The sequence below is a fragment of the Camellia sinensis genome, chromosome 6, assembly GCF_055761805.1.
Source record: "Camellia sinensis isolate YWXY chromosome 6, ASM5576180v1, whole genome shotgun sequence".
Lineage (NCBI taxonomy): Eukaryota > Viridiplantae > Streptophyta > Magnoliopsida > Ericales > Theaceae > Camellia > Camellia sinensis.
Genome location: NC_138966.1, coordinates 60,927,085 through 60,947,484, shown reverse-complemented (window position 1 = coordinate 60,947,484; position 20,400 = coordinate 60,927,085). Strand labels below are relative to the sequence as shown.

The 20,400-nt window shown below is 35.4% G+C and overlaps 2 protein-coding genes across 2 annotated transcripts; one reads left to right on the top strand and one right to left on the bottom strand.

The window, feature by feature from the left end:
- The first annotated feature begins 4,128 nt into the window (after window positions 1-4,128).
- Window positions 4,129-6,761, top strand: LOC145793318 (PKS-NRPS hybrid synthetase cheA-like). Its single transcript, XM_082876117.1, has 3 exons — window positions 4,129-5,201; window positions 5,281-6,499; window positions 6,585-6,761. The coding sequence occupies exons 1-3, from the start codon at window positions 4,129-4,131 to the stop codon at window positions 6,759-6,761; spliced, it is 2,469 nt and encodes an 822-aa protein (XP_082732243.1).
- Window positions 6,762-6,957: 196 nt separating this feature from the next.
- LOC145792283 (serine/threonine-protein phosphatase 7 long form homolog) lies at window positions 6,958-8,830 on the bottom strand. The gene is made up of 3 exons (XM_082873054.1): window positions 7,924-8,830; window positions 7,424-7,834; window positions 6,958-7,336 (listed from the first exon to the last, which is right to left on the bottom strand). Exons 1-3 carry the CDS (start codon window positions 8,041-8,043, stop codon window positions 7,097-7,099), a joined length of 771 nt encoding a protein of 256 aa, XP_082729180.1. The 5' UTR covers window positions 8,044-8,830; the 3' UTR covers window positions 6,958-7,096.
- Window positions 8,831-20,400: the final 11,570 nt, after the last annotated feature.

The following is a 20,400-nucleotide window of genomic DNA, read 5'->3' as shown; positions in this document are numbered from 1 at the left end:
ATTGAAACTCACCCCTTAAACACCCAAGAGAACTAAAAAAGATTTGGAAAAACTATAGGGATACAAGTTTATTAGAAAGGAAAACAACAATCACGCACAAAAGAGGCGAGGCCAGCCGACTGCCATGGCCAAAGAAGATGGCCGGCTGGCCAACATTGAGGCCCGGGGTGGAGATTTTTAGAGAGACAAAGAGAGATTTTTAGAGAGAGAAAGGAAAATTTGATAAGATGAGTTGTTGTTTGACTGTTAGGAATTATAGAGTGTATTTATTATAGAAATCAGCCTATATTTATTCTATAGTTTCTGAGTTTGATGTCAAATTGTTTACGTAGTGCTCTGGAAGATCAATTGTGTAACAAAAAAAAAACTTTACTAATATAACATATTGACTTACCTTTTTTGGGATAATTTAGATGTAAAGAATAACTCACTTGTATTACTATAATTTTTTATGTACCAGAAGTGCGTTGTTGACCCACGTAGTCCTGTCGTTTGGTATGAATTGCCGTTTGACAGCATCCTTATGGATTTTTATCTTGGGTTGCGGACACATTTGACAAATAGTACTATTCACTTGGTTTGGTTTGGATTTTTTGAAAATATTTTTTAAAAAATTTTACTTTCTTATTTTCGTATTTTTTTATTTTTACTAAATTTTTTAACTATTTTAAACAAGTTTTTTAAATTTTTAGACACACCTAACATAAATACACTTAAAAAATTTCATTTTCGTAAAAAAAATGGATAAAAAATTCACTAAATACCAAAAATATAAAAATAAAAAAAGAGAGAAAATTCAATATATTTTTTGTATTTTTGTGTATTTATTAATTGTTTGAAATATTTTTTCACAAATATTTTATTTTTTTAGATACATCTAAGTAAGGTGCATTTAAAAAAGTTTTTAAAAAATGCCTAAAATTTTAAAAATATTCACTAAAAAAATGAAAAATAAAAAACTTAATTTTCAAAAAATTGAATTAAAAAAATTGAAACCAAACACACTGATTAGAGCTCCTCCAAGAATAACATGAATTAATAACTAAAATATTAATTTTATATGATTAAGAACTAAAATAACATGAATTTCTTATTTTGTCCTTCTTTTAAATTCATTAATATTAATATTTTTAAAGTGTAATAATTGTATAACCAAAAAAAAAAACATTTCCATAAAGGAATAATATTTTGAGATGAAATGAGTATTTTTTGTTATTTATTTATTTTATTTTTTTGAATCACTTTTTTTTTTTTACATAAGCTTTGATTGCCAACAATATTATATTAAATGCACTCAATTTGCAAGGTAGGAAGTCCAAATAATGGTGGCTTTCTTGGTTAACCTCTTCAAGAACCATAAGTTTAACAAAATAAAAATAAAAATATATATATGTATGGCACTTGATTAATCTTGCACGGGATTGCTCAGAAAATAAGATTGTTTAAGAAACTAAGGCCAAGTTTGAAATACTTAAAAAAAATTAAAAAGTCAAAAAGTTACTCAAAAAGTTAAAAAGTTAACACTATTCACCAAAAGTCAACAATTACGACTGTATAACTCTCAATCCTAATTTTCCTCTACAAATCAATTTTTATAATTTTTTATTACACATTTTTTCATAAAAATTCAAAAGTTAACCCAAACATCTATATTTTTTCCCTCAACTTTTTAGTCCAAAAAAATAAAAAATACACTTATTTAAGATACCCCAAACAACCCCTAAATGTTACACGTTAAACACATAGCAGCCATGGATGAGTGGAAGTGGAACAAGAAAGTACACGGTTCGGCTCACAAGTTTGACTCTGCCAAAGCGAATAGCATGTCTGGTTGTGTTTTTATACTTCGAATAAATTATAAATATGCCTCTTGAAATTTGATTAAAATATAAATAATTATTTATAATTTTAGAAATTATATTTTATTATTGAGATTTTTAATTTTATAACAAATCGTCTATTTTATTAATAAATTATGAAGTTAATTAATAGTTTTTAATGATGTTATAAATATATTTCAATTAATAATTTAGGTAATTTTATTATTGTATAGCATATCAATTATGAATTTTATTTTTTTAGTTAATTCTGTTAAATAAAAAATTATGACAATGAGATATTTGTAATTTTTCAAATTATAGGAGGTAATTTATACTTTAAACAAATCTAAGGGGATGTATTTGTAATTTACCTTTTTATTTTCTATTTTTTTGTTTTATTTATTTATTTATTTTTATAAATAATCTATCTTTTGGAAAACATCATAAAGTTAAATTTAAATTTTCAAAAACTATTTTCACATAAAAAAAATAATAATACTATCAAAATTTACCATGTTTATTTTCAAAAAGCACAAAATATAAAAATAAAAAAATTAAAGAAAATGATAACCAATTCATCAATCTAGTCATTCAAAATTTATATTAAATTGACCAATTATAGTCGAACAAACAACAGTGCATAGCTATACGCCAACCAACCTGTTGGCCAAGGTTTTAAAAATCGATGAACTAATTGAAAAAAATAAATAAACAAATAAAATAAAATAAAATAATCGGATAAATAGGCCATTGATTCAACTGCGAGGTCAAATCATGATATCATAATTATGTAATAAATATGTAAAAATATAATTAAATAAAAATTGTTATTAAATATACATTATATATATACCAATTATATTTGTTTGTACATTTATTTTTTTATTGCTACTATTTGTAAAAATGTTAATTATGTCAGTATATGAGAGAAAATTATTCAAATATAATCTACTAATTTTTTAACAAGGAGTATAGGCGGCATAATGGTAAGCAACAAGATGTTTATGCTTGAGGCCTTGAGTTCAAGCACTGGGGACAACATTTTTCAAAACTTGATCGGCACAGGTTATATGGGTTTAACCGTGGGCTTTCCTGATTCTTTGAAAAAAGGTCAATTTTCGAGCTCAAATTGGTTTCAGAGTCCACCTAGATCGGTCAAACCAGCTGGTCAGGTTCGGTTTCAAAACAGTGTCGTTGGCTATTTTTGATATTTTGAAGGTTAAAAATATAATTTGAGCATATCAACAAGGATTTGAAAGGGAGCCTCTATTTGCACACACACCAATTCCACTCTTTGCACACACTTAATGAATTTTATTTTTATTACAATTTTATCCCTAAATAAAATTACCATTATAGACATCTCACACAATTCAAATAAACACATATCCTCTCAATACACAGACAGACGTTGCAATGCCTCTGCTTCCTCATTTTGCTAAATGATCCACACACACACACGTTACTCCATACCAGAGCTCCAAAGTTACTCCATTCTTCATTAGTGTACACTCCTTGCACAAGCTCCACACTCCTTCCACAAGCTGTCTTCCTCATTCTTCCTTCGTCATTCTTCATTACTTATTTGTGATGGAGGATTTGTCTTCTGAAAATCAGCAAATAAGTATTCATGTGAAGCAGAGCGAAGGAAATGTGAGTTTAATTTTTTTTTTTTTCGCAGCGTCGTTCGGATAATCAGAGCCGAATTTTGTTATTTTGTTCGGAAATGTACTACCGAAATAATTATGTATTTTCGGAAGTTGATGTCCGAATAAAGTGATAAATTTCAGAAGTTGTTGTCCGAAAAATATGTACAAATTCGGAAGTTGTTGTCCGAAAAATGTTAACTTATACAACATTCAACTTCCGAAATTTGAAAAAAAATTCGGACAACTACTTCCGAATGAAGTAAATTTTTTTTTTTCCATTTTATATTCCAAATTTGCAAACTGCATACCAAATTTACAGTTTCAAATTGCAAATTAATCTTTATAATGCCATTAAAAATTTGTAATGTTATACAAAACATGCAGGAATATGTGTCAACTCAAGGAAGTCAGGTTTGCGCGAATTTTGTGTTAGATTACACCACTCATTTCACAACTGAACAGGTTCAGTTTACGAAATTATAACGATTATGTTTTGAATTGCTCACCAAATGTAAATGTTTGATAATATTTATTTAACTTTGTAGGTATTCAAAAGTAAGGATGAATTGCTCAACTGGGTACGTGAAGTTGGAAAGAGAAATGATTTGGTCATTGTAATCAAAACATTAGACTATGGTGGAGGGAAAAAAAGACCCAGGATGTATCTTGCTTGTGAGAGGAGTGGCCAATATAGAGCAACAAAGAAGTTAAAACATGATGGCAACAATACATCAAGAATAACCGATACGAAGAAGTGTGGTTGTCCTTTTGATATGAGGGCTCACAGGTTTACCACATATGATGAATGGACATTAACTGTAGTATGCGGATTGCATAATCATCCACCTGCAGAGCACCTCGAGGGACATTCATATGCGGGGAGGCTATCAAAGGATGAGAAAGCATTGTTAATGGATATGTCAAAGACCATGGTTCAGCCAAAAGAAATCCTAGTAACCTTGAAACAGCGAGATGCCCTCAATGTAAGCACACTTAAAACCATTTACAATGTACGCCATCGAAACAGGGTGGTACAGAGAGCTGGAAGATCACAGATGCAACACTTATTGGGTGAATTGGCCAAGTATAATTACATTGAGCGCCATCGGTCTGAAGAGTCCACGATGACTGTGACAGACTTGTTTTGGGCACATCCTACCAGTTTGGACTTATTTCGGTCTTTCCCACGTATATTAATTATGGATTGCACATATAAAACCAACAGATATCGGCTTCCTCTTCTTGAAATTGTGGGAGTGACATCAACTAAAATGACATTCTCTGTAGCTTTTGCATACTTACAGTATGAGAGGGTCGATAACTATGCGTGGGTGTTAGCCACATTACGTGATGTCATGGATGGGTTTGTTGTGCCAACAGTTATTGTTACTGACAGAGAGCTAGCCTTGATGAATGCCATACAGAAGATATTCCCGAGTGCCAGACATTTATTATGTCGTTGGCATATCAGTAAGAATGTGTTGACCAAATGCAAGAAAATGTTTGAGACACAGCAAAAATGGGAGAAGTTCAACCATGAGTGGAACTCTGTAGTGTATTCATCTTCTGAAATTCAATACGAGGAGCATCTTAAATCATTACTTAAGGAATTCAGTAGTTATCCTGATGCAGTCAAATATGTCATGGATACTTGGTTGGTTCCTTACAAGGACAAATTTGTGGCGGCATGGACAGACACGTGTATGCATTGTGGCAATGTTACAACGAACCGGTAACATCACTTTTGTTGAATATGTTATTAATAACTGCCATGTACTTGATTTTAACTTGACTTACATTGAATTGAACAGGGCTGAGAGTGCACATGCAAAACTTAAAAGACAATTGGGTTCATATCAAGTCTCATTTCAGGCATCATTTGAGAAAATACACAGTCTGCTTGAGTTGCAACACACTGATATCAAGGCTTCATTTGAGAAAAGTCTAACTGTTGTGCAACATCAATTTAAACCTTCTCAATTCAGGGAGCTACGGGGGAATGTGTCTATTTCTGCATTGGAGTATTTGCTTGTCGAGAGTAAGAGAGCCAATTCCGTTGGTATTGATGTTGAAGCTTGTGGATGCGTCCTTCGCCACACTCATGGTTTACCTTGCGCCCATGAGATTGCTGACTACATCAGACAAGATCGTCCTATACCACTTGCTACCATACAGTCACAGTGGAGGCAACTTCATATCTCCATATGCAAGAAAGAAGAGGAAACAAAGGTGACTTGTCATGCAGAAGTAGAGTTGTTTGCCAACAAGTTTAATGAAAGTGATAGAACCATGCGATTGGAGCTTTTGAAGAAGTTGAAAGAGATTGTATATCCGGAAAGCACTTTTCTTGTTGAGCCGGAGGTGAAGCCCAAAGCACGTCCTCGGGATCATAAGAAGATCAATGTTTCTACCCGTCGTGACCCGTGTGCATTTGAGTTAGTGCAATCTGGACAAGATTCCTTCTCACTTAGGGACACTCAAATCACTGCATTAGCTTCTACTCTGCAAACCAAGACGAAGCGACCTGTTAAGGGAAAGGAGAAGGTGAACCCGAAAGGGAAGGCATACATTACTAGAACAGTGAAACCTGGTGCATATGTTGATGCTTTCCCTACTGGGTTAAAACCATATATTAAGTTTGTCAAGGATGTAGCTGCAGATGGGAATTGTGGTTTCAGGGCTATAGCTGCTTCAATTGGTCATACAGAAGATGATTGGGCTCAGGTTAGACGTGACCTATTGGGTGAGCTGCACACACACAAAGAGGAATACATTACACTTTATGGGTCCTATGAAAGGTTTGAAGAATTGACAAGCATATTGTCATACTTTGAAGACAATCCTGGATACTCACATTGGATGACTATGCCAGACATGGGCCATCTTGTTGCATCGTGCTACAATCTTGTGTTATACCACTTGTCTTTACAGCAATGTCTCACCTTTTTACCTCTTAGAACCGTGCCAGTACCTCAACTTGATAGATGTGAGATTGCCATTGGGTTTGTCAACGGAAATCATTTCGTGCAGGTATAACAGAAACTTATCAATTGCGTTTATGCATGTACAACAAGTTATGAGGTATGACCACTAAATCAATTGATATTTGGTGCAGGTTTTGTTGCAGCCAGGCCATCCAGCTCCTCCTATTGCCACTAATTGGAGAAAATACCGTCACCCTTGCGCTGTGGACTGGGATGATGCATATGTGTGTCGCATTCAACATTTCAAGGACATTATTCATGATAATGTAGCTACTCGAGAGACTTTTGATGTTGTTGATGTCGCATGACACATGTATGCATTTGACAATGTTACAATTATGGAAGAAATTAATGGATGTGTTTTTTATGTTGATGTGTTATGTTTTGCAATGTGGATTGAATGTTATCGACCATTGTTACCATTCCATTGTAATAAGAAAATATCATTTACAAAATCAACGACCATTGTTACCATTCCATTCTAATAATAAAAGGTCATTACAATGTCATTACAATACCATTGTTGCCATTCCATTCTAATAAGAAAATATTAACCACTGTTACCATTACAACAATGTCATCTTACAAAAAACACCAAACAATATTCATCAACTAACAAAATAACATGTAACAACATAACATGTCACGAATCAGCTGTATGCCTACGCCTAGGCCTACGACTGTATGTCAATGTCGAAGATGGAAAGCGACCTCCAGCAGAACTAGGTTCAGCAGAACTAGGTCCAGCTTCGTCAATGTGCTGACCTTCAAGAACATGTGTCATACTCTCGATAGCCTGGTAAAGTCGATAAGGATGGCGAATCCCCTCCTGATAACCAGCGTCAATAATAGGATGTGAAATCTGTAGTGCATGTGCAATACGCTGCATTTGAAAAGAATATCACATTTTAGGGAACATATCAAAATAAAAAAAAAAGTTACATGTGCATCAAAGAGGATAATAGATTACATCCGCATGTTCGCTGAAATCCTGATGGTCATGGACACGCGGTTCATCAGTGTGCTCGACATATAGGTGCGTGATATTCTTATACCAATCCATGTAACCCGGTACACATTGCCAAGGCTGACGAACTGGTGTGCTCCTCCGTTGCGCAGACAACACGTGGTTATCCCAAGCCTCCCACATCCTATCCAAGTATCTGTACATGACGGTATATCGTGCAGATATGTTGCCTCGTGCACCACGACTAGGAGCTAGCGGTGCATCTGGGATGGTTTGAACCCTGCCAAACTGCCTCAAAACTCTATCTGGATGATAGGGTTCGACAACATCTAAGCACTTTAAGCATCCATGGTAGAACGTAACCGGGTTACATGGATGCCGGTCTCTGCAGCTGTGGTATGGATCCCAAATAACCTGTAAACGTAAAAGTGTTTTTGCATTAAAGTACATAAAGGGTAAGATAAATGGAAGTCTTAAAATTATCGCAGGATGAGTAAACTTACATCAGTAGCTACTAAACTGTCAAGCTCGGCTCGAAAAGATTTCAAATGGTCAATGGAGGAACCCGCCTCTCTCCTAGATGCCCAATGGTACACATGTGGCATGTCTTCATTGTAGCCCATGTTCTGATGAGGTCGGAATGCTCAGAAGTTCTCATAAATCCACGCCTCCAAAAGAGTCATATAACCACCCATCTGCTTAACCCCAGACCGGCTAGCAAACCCCAACTGTCGATATAAAAATGCTAATGCAGCAGCACCCCAGGCATAAGTATGTATGGATCCCAAATCCATCAACAAGCCGAGGTAAACAACGGGAACCCTGCCGCCACTCTTGTCACTGAAGAGTGTACATCCCAACAGAAACAATAAATAAGCTCTTGCAGCGCACTGTATAGCCTCCTCGGGGTCTGAATCTGTGACACCACCAAACTGACTTCGCAACCATTCAAGCCTGACTGAATTGCCACCAGCAGAAGAAACCTCTTCATATGCTGCACGTTCAGTAATCCCCAAGCCATAAACGAGTAATGTAACTCCATGATGATCTGTCACATCTGGTATGCTGACTGATTTGCCTACAATGGGAAGGCCAAGAATAGTGCCAACATCATCCAGGGTCAAGGTCATCTCACCAACTGTCATGTGAAATGTGTTCGTCTCAGGTTGCCATCTCTCAACAAAACATGAGACTAGAAGCTTGTTGACGAACCGATAAGTGCAACGAGCTAATTGTGACAGTCCAGACTGCTCAATAATGGCTTTGAATCTGGTGTTGTTCTCTACTAACCACCATGGCCATGCAAGGATCTTGGAAGAGTGATTATGACACTTTAGGGGCCCTCGTTCCTACAACACAAATGATATCTCATTACAAACTACCATACAACACACAAAAAAAAAAAAAAAAAAAAACTCATACACAAATGAATTTCAGTTTTACTGAGGAATGTTTACCTCCCCGTGCCAAATAGCTGCAGCCACATGATTATTGAAACTCCGCAGTATTGACGGATCATTCGGTCCACCTGGAAAAGCATGAGTAAGGTACTCTTCCTGGACAGGAGGAGAATCAGGTAAAGAGGTATCCTCCACACCAATGTCAAGCATATCATAACCTTCAACTCGTCTTTGGCTTCGGCCCCCACTTTGACTGGCACTGGGAATATCATATTCTACCGAAACTGGATCACGACCTCGACCACGACCTTGACCTCGTCCTCGCCCACGCCCTCATCCCCGTTGATGGTCTACATCCAATTCACGACGTCGTCTATTTGAAGCAGTAGGTGGGACACGTTGTTGATATTCAGAATCCATATTATCTGCAAAAAATACTAAGTGTGTGTAATGAGTGTGTGTGTAAATAATAACGGTCTGTGTGTGTAAAATTAATGAGAGTGTTTTAAAATATAAGTGTGTGTGTAATGAGTGTGTGTGCAAAATTAATGAGAGTGTGTGTGTAAATAATAAGTGTTTTAAATTATAATGAGAGTGTGTGTAAAATTAATGAGAGTGTGTGTAGTGAGTGTTATAATTAAGTGTTATAATTAAGTGTTTTAATTAAGTGTTAGAAGGAAAAAAAAAAAAAAAAATTCTGTTCGGAAGTTGTTGTCCGAAAACACCTACACTGTTCGGAAGTTGTTGTCCAAAAATGCCCGTTCTGTTCGGAAGTTGTTGTCCGAAATTATAGCTCATATTCGGAAGTTGAAAACCGAAAAAAAAAATTATTTTCGGCACTTGAAAGCCGAACCAAGTCAATATTTTCGGAACTATAGTGCCGAATGGAAGCAGAAATTTCGGAACTCTACTGCCGAACAAAAGCAAAAATTTCGAATAACCAGTTCCGAATGAAACACGGCAATCACAGTGGACTGAAAATTTCAAAAATGGTAAAAATTAACCCTACATTACAAATAAAATAGGAATGAGAAGATTATAATCTGTGCAAACTAACCTAAAATGTGAAAATTTCAATGCTCTTCAATGCCCTTCAATGCCAAAACTTCAATGACACAAATGGATGGATGAAGCTTTTGGGGAGGAACAGTGGAGAGTGTGAGAGATGGGTGTGTGTGTGAGAGGCATTCTCAGATGGGTGTGTGTGTGTGAGAGGGGTCTCACGGGTGTGTGTGTGTGTGAGAGGGGGTGTGTGTGTATGATTTACATTTGGGGGTATATGTGGAATGATAGGTGTGTGTAGTGAGTCAAATATATTAGGATTTATTTTTTTAGTGTGTGTATTAAGAAAGATTTGTATAGAGAGGAAATGATGTGTGTATATAGAAGCTCCCGATTTGAAAAGGCTTTATGAATACTACTATTAGCACCCCATCAATTATTTTAAATTCCTTATTTTTTGGCTTTTTTTTAAAAAATTTTTTATATTACAATAATAACCTCAAATGAAATTACTAAAAAAGACATTAATATTTTAGAACACCCCATCTCATAATTAAGCACACGCACCCACTACATCATGAGATAGGGTTTATAGGAGTGCCTGCCTCCATCACTACCCATCATTCTTCTCCAAATCACACTTTCAAAACCTACCCACCATCAAAATCCTGAAAATCTTTTAGTGGCAATATTCCAACGATAGCAGTGGCAACTATTCGATTACGTACACTTCTCCGACAATGATAATGAGTGAAAGTTTTTCTGACAATCATAACTGCATAAGATGAGAGGAATACAATAATATAAGCTCAGATGAGGTTCATAATTTTGATGGTGTTCTTAACTCAAAGCAGATTGGCCTTGTAAGTTTCTTGAAAAATATGGCACGAATAATAAAAATTGTTTGTCAGTTTTTTTGAGACTGAACTCCTGAACATATGATCGAATTCAGAAACATAAGCCCGAACATTGTTTATTTGTTTGGGATCAGATAACTGAACATTATTTTCTCATTGTAAAGTTATGAATAAGTATGTGGAGATGCAGTAGTCATCTAATAGAAGTATATAACTTAAAATTGACAATGTTAGAAAGGACCCCTAGGAGAAGAATCGTGCTTACAAGTACAGTGAGGTCATGGATGAGTGACAAAAAATCAACCAAAGAAGAATGAAAGTAGATTGTGTTGTGTGTGTGAAAAGAGGTAATAGACAAAAAATAAATAAATAAAAAAAAAAAAATTCTAGCAGATTGACAAAACTCATAATCAAGCAGAAAAAAAAAAAGAGCTTCTTAATCACCATGACAAGTGGTGAACAAATTTTCTTCCATCGGTTTTGGGAGGTTCTACCATCATGGGTTTTGTTAGGGTTTTGGGAGATAGGTTTCTTTGGGATGTGGAGGTGTGCATTTGAATGGGCGTAGTATTTTCACATGGATAATTTTGGTATTATCTGCGGAAAGGAAATAAATTTTAAGGGTTTTAGAATTTATAAGTGGTGGGTCGAAAGAAATCGGTGGTCCAAAATAATTCATAGGGTGCTAATAGTGGCACTCGTCTTTACAGATAATAAATGTCAATTCCATTAAGTGATTGTGTTAAGGTTTTCTTAGCCTCAATGAAGAGGACTTTACTGTGTTGTGTTGAAAAGATGAACTAATGTTTTAACTCAAATTCGTAACAGAATGTGAGAGAGAGACTAGGAAAAAATTGCAATTGATTAATTGAGTAAACAATTATAAAATGTTACCTTTAATAAGAGCAATTTCAAAGTTTTAAACTGACTGAGTTATGAAATTATAAAGTTAATCTACTCTTATAAATTGTAAGTGCAATATGTAAAAGTAAAGTGCTAAAATTTAAAAATAAATGAAATTAACAAAGACATAGAGTCTAAATTTGGTCGGCGGTCGTTCTAAATCTTTGTTTTCATCTATTTATAGCCTTTTTGTTTTGTTTTGTTTTTTTTTTTTTTATGCCTTTGAAGCAGTTAGCCTGCTATCTTTCACTATGATCTCCTTCTTTCTCACTACTTCCTAGGATCACAATCTTCTCCTTGTGCGTGTGTAACTGCTAACAACTGCTCATTGTTAATAATTTCATCACGTGCCTCTCACATGTTGCTTATCATCTGTACCAGTTGAAAACTTTGATTCGCAGCTCACATGGGCACTTTCAAAGGTGGGACTCTTCATTGTCTCTTCAAATACCACATGATACTCTCTGCCACGTTTCATTTTCGAATTGAGCGATTTAAATGTGGTGCCAACAATAGCCCCCGTACTGGTGTAAACATAAGGGTTACACTAATGGACATAACTTCTGGCATTTCACTTCTCCCATGATCACTACTCCATAAATGTGGCCTCTATGATCAATGGCATCCACGATCTTTTTGGTTTGCACTCTTGGGCTCTCTATTTAATGAGGTTCGAATTGAAAATTAAAAATAGTTTCAAACCATTCATATTTTGAAATTTTGAAGATCTAGCTAATCTGAACATGAAAAAAAATCTGATGATAAAGTTATGGAGGTTGATGTGAACACAACTAATTGTCTTGCATCTCCGAAATTTTCATCTCAAAGTTATGCATGTGACTTCCCCTTATTTCACTATGCAACTAGAACATCTTGATATGCCTAAATCATTTCGCTTAGGTTGGGATGCACCTCATTCTTATCCTTTGATTGACACTACCCCTAGCCTTTTCCTTCTTCCACTGGTTGGGATGTACCTATTCTTCCTTCTTTGGCATCAACTGCCACTGGGTGGGATACTTGGGAACCACATGTAGCACCTACTGCTTGTTCCAAGATTCATCATCGTTTCTTAGAGCGAGTAGACCCTACCACTATCCTATTTAATAGTTGAAGTATGGTTATATATCCTTACCGGCCACCATTTGAGGATCTTAGGAATGAAAATCGTTTTCTTTATTCCTTACATTTGTCCTCTACCCTTAACAAAAAGGTCTTTTCTGATAGATCCACATTGGGTTTCATTCCTCTTCCTGATGAGGCCTCATTGGGATTAGATCCTATTATGTTGGCCAAACAAGCATAATTATTCCTCTTCAATTGGCTTAAATATGTCACAAAGGCACGATATCCTGTTGGATTTTGAACTAAACCTTCATTACCATTTCTTCCTTACCAACCCCAATGGATCTTAGAGCTTCGAATGGCCATCAAAAATTACACTTTAGTTAGTACCACAATGGGTTTGTCTTGCTACCAAGAGATGTTTGTATGCTTGGTATGCTACATGATAACATGTTCATGTGATTAAGTGGGTATAGGATTAAGTTTCTAGGATGTTGATTGTGTCTATGAAAGTCTTAGAAGTCTCATTAGAAGAGCACTTGATCGATATTTATTCAATAGGAACTCTTTGAATGTTTGTTAAACAATAATCTGTGTGTGATTATGTGACTAAGTGCTTATGTGGAATCAATTTTCATGCTATCTATGCTTATAGGACGTGTGAGATTTCATTGCGGGCACATTTACTAGTGTACTACATAGCTTATGAGTCTTACTATGATTTAGAGATTGTTCGTTGAGGTAAGTAATTCATGTTCTGATTATGGTTAATCTTGAAGTGCCTAGAGGGTGGAGTTATATTATTTTGAATACGTATGTCTTGGAGTCACTCTACCTTTTGAAATTCTATAGTAGGGGTGAGAGTTCTGGGTATATTGTTACAAAGGTTCCGTGAGGAAGTATGAGATTTATGCCTCGTGTTGATGGGAGTAGTGTTTGTGCTTGTTTTTGCGTGTGTGTTCGGATTGATGTGAGTGGTGAGTTTATCATTGACCTTATCAGTTTCCTCATAAGCGATGTAACGAGGTGTGACTTCTACTTAGGTGTGAATGTTATAATGTATAGGTTTGCAAATGAGAGTTGTAGGATTTGGTCTCAAGGAGTCCAACTCAGACTCAAAGGATGAGTGGGAGTAGTTGGAACTAGTGTGAATTGAAAGTTTCACTTTGTGAGAAGCAATTCAACAAGGGAATATAATTGTGCGAAAGGGGTAAATGGAAATTTTTATTGGATGGAACTTTTAAAGTCATGATACGTGTTAGTATAGTTTTGAATTGGGTAACTGAGTACGGATTTGTTTTAATGTTGAGATGTATTAGTTATCGCATGATGGTAGAAGCACATGATTTATCATTGAAATTGTGTCCTTGGAGGGAGACTGCTCTCATTAGTTAGATTCTGAAGTTGATCTTGTTGGTTTAGTTTTAAGTTCATTGTTTTATTAGATGTGGGAAAGAATTTGTCGAAAGTGAGTCATTTTTAAAGATTTAGTGCCCGAATTTGATTGAGGATGTTTGATTTTCCTTTAATCTTGGGATTTCTCTTGTGCTTTTATTTTATCTTCTTGGGCATTGTTATGACATTTCTATTTCAATGTCAATATCTTGTTGAGTTTGATTATAATATACTCATACGTTTTGCGACTTGCTTTGCTATTGCTATTGGATTCGTTGTGGTTATGATTTTGAGATGGTTGTTGTTAAACTTTACCTTTTGAGTCGTTATTTAATTTCAGGGATGAAATTTCCTACAATGGAGAGGTTGTAACACTTGTGTTCTTTTAACCATTTGAAAGTATATTTAATTCCTTTATTTTCATTATTAGAGTCTTTGGAGTTGTTGTATCTTGGTTTTGGAGGAGTACAATTCGATTTAGACCTGCTAGGATTGTTTGTTCACATTTGGTTTCATCAGAAAGTTCATTGAGAACTTAGAATTTTTGTTCTGGTGCTGACTCTAGGCTCCTAGAGGGTCGACACCTACTATTCTCCCTTTCTTTCTTTTTGGTTCTGCTTATTGGTGTCGATACTGCCCTGTCTCTTTGTTCTTGGTGTTGATACTAGTTTTTGGGGTGAACACCGGGGCTTCTATAGCGGTCCCAGTTGTTCCTTTACTGTTCAGTTGTATTCCGGACTCGGTTCCGTGGAGTTGGTAGTTGTATCTATCTTGTTGTCGTCCTTTAAATCCATTTGTTTGAGTTTTAGGATGTGTTGGGCTTGGTTGTTACAGGTTGGTAGAGCTTTGGCTCTCATTGCTGTTGCCCAGTTTTTAAGTGGTCCGCTCGAGCGAGTCATTTTACGCTTGAGCAGGCTTTACACCCTTCCAGCATTTCGAGTCCCTGCAAAACTTCTGTAGGTGTGTTTTCTACGCTCGAGCGGGTTTCTTACGCTCGAGCGGGTTGTACTCGAGCGGGCTTGTTGGCGCTCGAGCGAGTAGTACCTCGTTGGTGAAAGTTCTGGGAGATGAAAATCTACGCTCGAGCGGACTAGTCTTTCGCGCTCGAGCGGGTGTGTTTTGTCTTTGTGTCTTGGCGCTCAAGCGGGATCAGTTTTCTGTTCTTGACGCTCGAACGTCCTGTTATCCGCTCGAGCGGGAATGTCGTATATCAGTTGGTAGCTGGGCGTTTTAAAATCACTTTTTACATTCTCTCTCTCTCTCTCTCTAACTTTCTAAAAACACTTTTGAGAGCTTCTCTCTCTAGGAACCCCCTTCTCTCTAGGGTTTGATCTAGTTAGAGCGTCTCCCTATCCTCCAGCCTTTGTAAAAAATGTGTTAATCGTCAAGGGCTTCGTCTTGATCCGAGAATCGTGGTGTTTGGAGCATTTTCACTTTCTTCTCCTTCTCCGTTTGAGGTCTAACTTCGAGGTAGGGATATCCTACTCCTCTTTATGAGCTTTGTCTTTGAATTTTAGCATTTTGATATGTTGGGGGTTGTTGGGTAATTTTGAGAAAGTTTGGGTCTTTGTGTAATTTTACAAAAGATGGGGTTTTATTTATAATTAAACCTGTATGCATGTTTGGCATAGAGAAATGATATAGATGATGAACTATGGTTGAAAGTGGAACCTTGGGGTTGTTATGTTAATTATGGGAAAATGCCCTAATTAGTTGGATAAAGTAATTTGTATGATTAATTTTGAGAAATGAGGAATTGAATTGAGAGTATTCAAATTGAAAAGATTATGGGATTAACGGGTGTAGTTGGATTCATTTAATCGCTCACCCAGGTTGAATGTTGATAATATATCCATTTGGTGCATTTATTTCCTGTTTAGAAATAACTGCCTTAGGCTATCGGTGGAGGATAGCCTTGATTGTTGTAGACAATGCATGATGATTAGGCAAACTAAAACTAATCGATATGCTATCGAATATAGCGGTTGGAATAATACATCGACTTTATGTATTGATTGTTTATGTATATGATCTATGTTTATATACATTGTGTGTGTGGGAGGAGACAGGGGATGTACTCCACGGTTTAGAGGAAGATAGGGGATGGACCTCTAAGCCGGGTTGTGTGTGACATTGATACAACACTACAATGTGTATCAAGTGTTGATTATGGAAGTGTTTAGATTGATTTGATATAGCACTAAAATGTATATCGTTATCAATTGTGAAGTATAGAAGTGTTTCTATGTCATGTTGATACAGCACCACAATGTGTATCGTTCGTATAGTATGGGAGTGGCTTATGTGTTATTGATACATCATCAAAATGTGTATCCACCATGAATTTCGAAAGTATTTTTAAGATGAGCCTTATTCTCATCAAGTTATTTCGCTAAGTTTTGAGCCTTGTTTCCAAACTCAAGGTTGAAAAAGAAATGAGACATGAAGTGTAACATGGACTTAAATGTCATGAAACCGGAATGTGATATAAGTGAGTGTATCGGTCTTCACCATCTATCAACTGCTAATCTTTTAGTCATTGTTCATAGCTGGTTTAGCGTATTTTTGCTGGGCGTTGGCTCACCCTTTATGGGACATTATTTTCAGATACAGGTAGTATGCCACCTCCAAGGACATAGCTTGGATGATGATGAGAGTTGAAGACTCTTTTTGTTTATTTTGTTTGTATTACATGTATATCAAGCTAAGGGCTTATTTTATATAAAGTTAGCACTCTTCTTTTGTGTAACCAGGTGTTGACTTGGAAAGCTGTAAGCCAATAGGGCATTTGCTTTTATTGTTAACATGTAATACAGTTGTAAAAATTACTCTGATGAATAGAAATGGTTGGTTTCTTTTATATTAATGCATGTCTAAAGTGATGGGTTTCATGTATTATTTTGAGGGCGTTACAGATTCTGTGTGTCGACACCTTGTTTGTTGCTAACTTAGTGTTTCAACACTACGTTTTAGTGTCAATCTTTTCCTGTTTAGTGTTGACACCTGTTGGGAATTTCAGGATATCTCAGCCACATTGTTGGCTTTTCTTTTTGGGATTCTTTTTGACTTTTCTAGGTTGACTCTTGATCTAGTATTATAAATAGACCCAACCCACACTCACTTACCTCACTTTTCTTCTCTCTCTTCTTCTTTTTCTTCTCTCCACTTCGTGAATCACCATCTAGTAGTCTCACATCACTATCAATCCCAATCCCCTCTCTATAACCCCAAACAAACGGGGCCTTTAAACTTTTGCTATTTCATGTTAGAATTTCAAATCCACTCACTTAGAGGCATCATTTTACCTTGTTCCTTTAAGTTAAAGTGTAGAGCTTGTCGAGGGCTTCATTTTGATCAGAGCAAACCATAGTTTCTCTATCATCGACTTTTGAGATTTTCTTTATTTTTCCTCTTTTGCTTTGAGGTAGGGATTCTCTTGATATCTTGTATGCTCTTTAACTTTGATATGTGTTATTTTGTAAAGTAAATGATTTTAGAAAGTTAGGGTTTGACGTAAGTTATGTATCCGTGCACAAAAAGGGATTTCCTTTTGGGTTTTGCTTGTTGGTGAATAATTGTTCTTTTGGTTAACTTTGGACTTGGTTTTGGAAGAAAATGATATTTTTAGAAAGAAACCCCAAAATTTTCTATGAAAACCTAGTTTGATTTTGAAACTTTTGGAAAGAGGTTTGGTTGGAAAGATTTGTGAAATATTTGAAAACGATGAGTATTGATTATTCTTTTTGAAATATTGAGCTTGTTGGGAAAACTATATTACTTTTTGAGAAATTGGTTTTGAAATGTTGAAATTCATGAGACTTTTAGTGAGTGTATTTGTTGTTTATTTGGGAATCGTTAAGATTTTGGGAAAATCGTGGAGATTCCAGATTTGTATATCACGTTAGATTTTAATATCATTGTTGTTATGCTTTAAATTTTGAGATTTAGAGATAATTGTTTTGGCTATCGGTGAAGAATAACATTGTTGTGTGTTTGAAATTGCATGTGGTTTAAGCGATTAAACTGTTTACAAATCATGCATCTCAAGGAATCATATCACGAATTTCTGAACTTCATACATCATGTTTTGGAAATGATTTCGATTTGAGAAATGGGAAATAAGATGGTGAATCTGTATAGGGAGTGTGGTTGTGGTTAATTACTCGTGTGGTCGGATGCCTTCCTTCCGATTAGGAGTCAGTAAACTGGCTTTGGTAGTGCTTGAGAGCCTATTTGCAGATACTAGCCTTGGAAATTTATAGCATTGTATTTACTATCTTGGTTTATGATTCAAAAGAAGTGTTTGGGATTTGATTTTGGAACTATGACATTATTTTAAAAGGATAAAAACTCATATTTTTGGACATGGCATTTAATATGCATTCATCATATGGTATTGTTAACTATCATACATTTCATTAATTTATCTCTACTGGGCTTTATGCTCATGTCTCAAAAAAGGTGACAGCTTGGGAGGACCTTGAAACTAAATGCACGTTTTGTTATTTGGTTTCTTTTTATAGCCTTGGGTTTTTGTGTATTGGGCTTATGTCCCACTTTTGTTGTAATCGGGTAAGGTATTGAAATAGTAGCCTTTAAGGCATTAATTTGTGTTGATTTAGATATTGTCTTCTTTTGGTCACGTGCTTTGGAACTCATGTTTATAATTATTAAGCTTCTGCATGTTTAATGAGAATTATAGAGAGTAGTTCAACATCTATATTTTTAGGGCGTTACAACAGTTTCGTTAATTGTTGTACATATTATCTTTAACAAGAGATGTGGAGTTAATAGAAACAACTTCATGCCTTTGCTAGCTTTTATTTAATTGCTTTGGTAGTAAGGTTTTTGTTGATGTAAAAGGACATTTATTATTATTGTATGGATAAAGAGTAGACATTTATTATTATTGTAGGCAAAAGAACGACATCGTGGAGAAGAAGGTTGTTGGGCCATTTAGAAGGGTCTTTTATAATAATCACTCTGTTTGGTTTCAATTTTCATAATTCAATTTTCAAAAAAATTTATTTTTTGGTTTTTCGTATTTTTTAATTTTTTACAGAATTTTTTTAATATATTAAGCAAATTTTTTAATTTTAGACACACCTAACATAAATACACTTAAAAAATATAATATTTTTGAAAAAAAAAATCTTTAAAAAATTCACTAAATACCAAAAATTAAAAATATATATATATATGAAAATTCAATACATGTTTTGTATTTTTATGTATTTATTAATTTTTTAAAATATTTTTTCATAAATATTTTACTATTTAGATACATCTAAATAAGGTGCATTTAAAAAGATAAAAAAAATTCTTAAAATTTTAAAAATATATACTAAAAATAAAAAAAACACGAAAAACAAAAAAACTCAATTTCTAAAAGACTGAATTCAGAAAACTGAAACCAAACACACTGAATAATTTTACAAATTAACTTATTCTATAAGAAATATTCACTCAAATAAATTGTTTTTATCATATTGCTTTAGTAGGTTTTGTTTCAGAGGTCAAAGATAGAATTTTATCACATCTACAAGTGAAAATTATATATTTTAAATTTGTTTAACTTTTGCCTAATTGATCATGTGATCCTTGCATTGTGACTGCTCCTCTCTCCCATTGATTGCAAGATTTATTAATGCGTACTCGTATCTTTTCCATATGCTTTCTGTTAAGGATTAGGAATCCCGCCCAAGACCTTATAGAAATCATACCAAGCAGAAACACAGACCCACACTTAAGGAGACACTGTATTTAACGTGGTTCGACAACGAAGCCTACGTCCACGGGAGAGTAACCGGTTATCACTATAACAATAGAGAGATTATAGAAAGATTACAATAGAGGAGGGGCTCACACTCTCCTCACTCACCCACTCACCTATCTCCCTCGCTCACACTGAGAGAGACGGTTTTTTCTACCTCACATCTCTCACTCTTTCTTGGTTTGCTCTCTTAGTTCTCTCTATCCTTCAACTCTTCCCTCAACCTCTATTTATACACATTAAGAGGGATATTCTGATTGGTCACCACCTACCCCTTCCACTAGCTCCATCCACTAGCTAGTGGGGTAGGTAGAGTAGGAGAACCACCTTCAAGCTAATGGAGGAAATGGGTTCTCCATTGGAGCTCCTCACATGCGGTGAGATATGATATATCCAACAAATCACCCCCTCAACCCATGTGAGGTGATCCACTGCACACAGTGCTGCTAATCTTGTCACGCCCAAAAAACCAACAGAATCTTCTTCTCCTCATTGAGTCGTTGCATCCCCTGAAGCTAGAGATAATACACCAAAGATACAAGAGGAGGAGGGAATCTTACATCCTCAACTCAACTCACACCACTC

What these genes read in the sequence shown, in the direction of transcription:
- LOC145793318 (XM_082876117.1), top strand. Translation starts at nt 4,129, where the DNA reads ATGTATCTTGCTTGTGAGAGGAGTGGCCAATATAGAGCAACAAAGAAG. An exon ending in GGCAATGTTACAACGAACCG is followed by an intron (nt 5,202 to 5,280) that starts GTAACATCACTT and finishes TGAATTGAACAG; the next exon opens with GGCTGAGAGTGCACATGCAA. An exon ending in ACGGAAATCATTTCGTGCAG is followed by an intron (nt 6,500 to 6,584) that starts GTATAACAGAAA and finishes TATTTGGTGCAG; the next exon opens with GTTTTGTTGCAGCCAGGCCA.
- LOC145792283 (XM_082873054.1), bottom strand. Translation starts at nt 8,043, where the DNA reads ATGGGCTACAATGAAGACATGCCACATGTGTACCATTGGGCATCTAGG. An exon ending in ACAGTTTAGTAGCTACTGAT is followed by an intron (nt 7,835 to 7,923) that starts GTAAGTTTACTC and finishes TTACGTTTACAG; the next exon opens with GTTATTTGGGATCCATACCA. An exon ending in ATTTCAGCGAACATGCGGAT is followed by an intron (nt 7,337 to 7,423) that starts GTAATCTATTAT and finishes TTTCAAATGCAG; the next exon opens with CGTATTGCACATGCACTACA.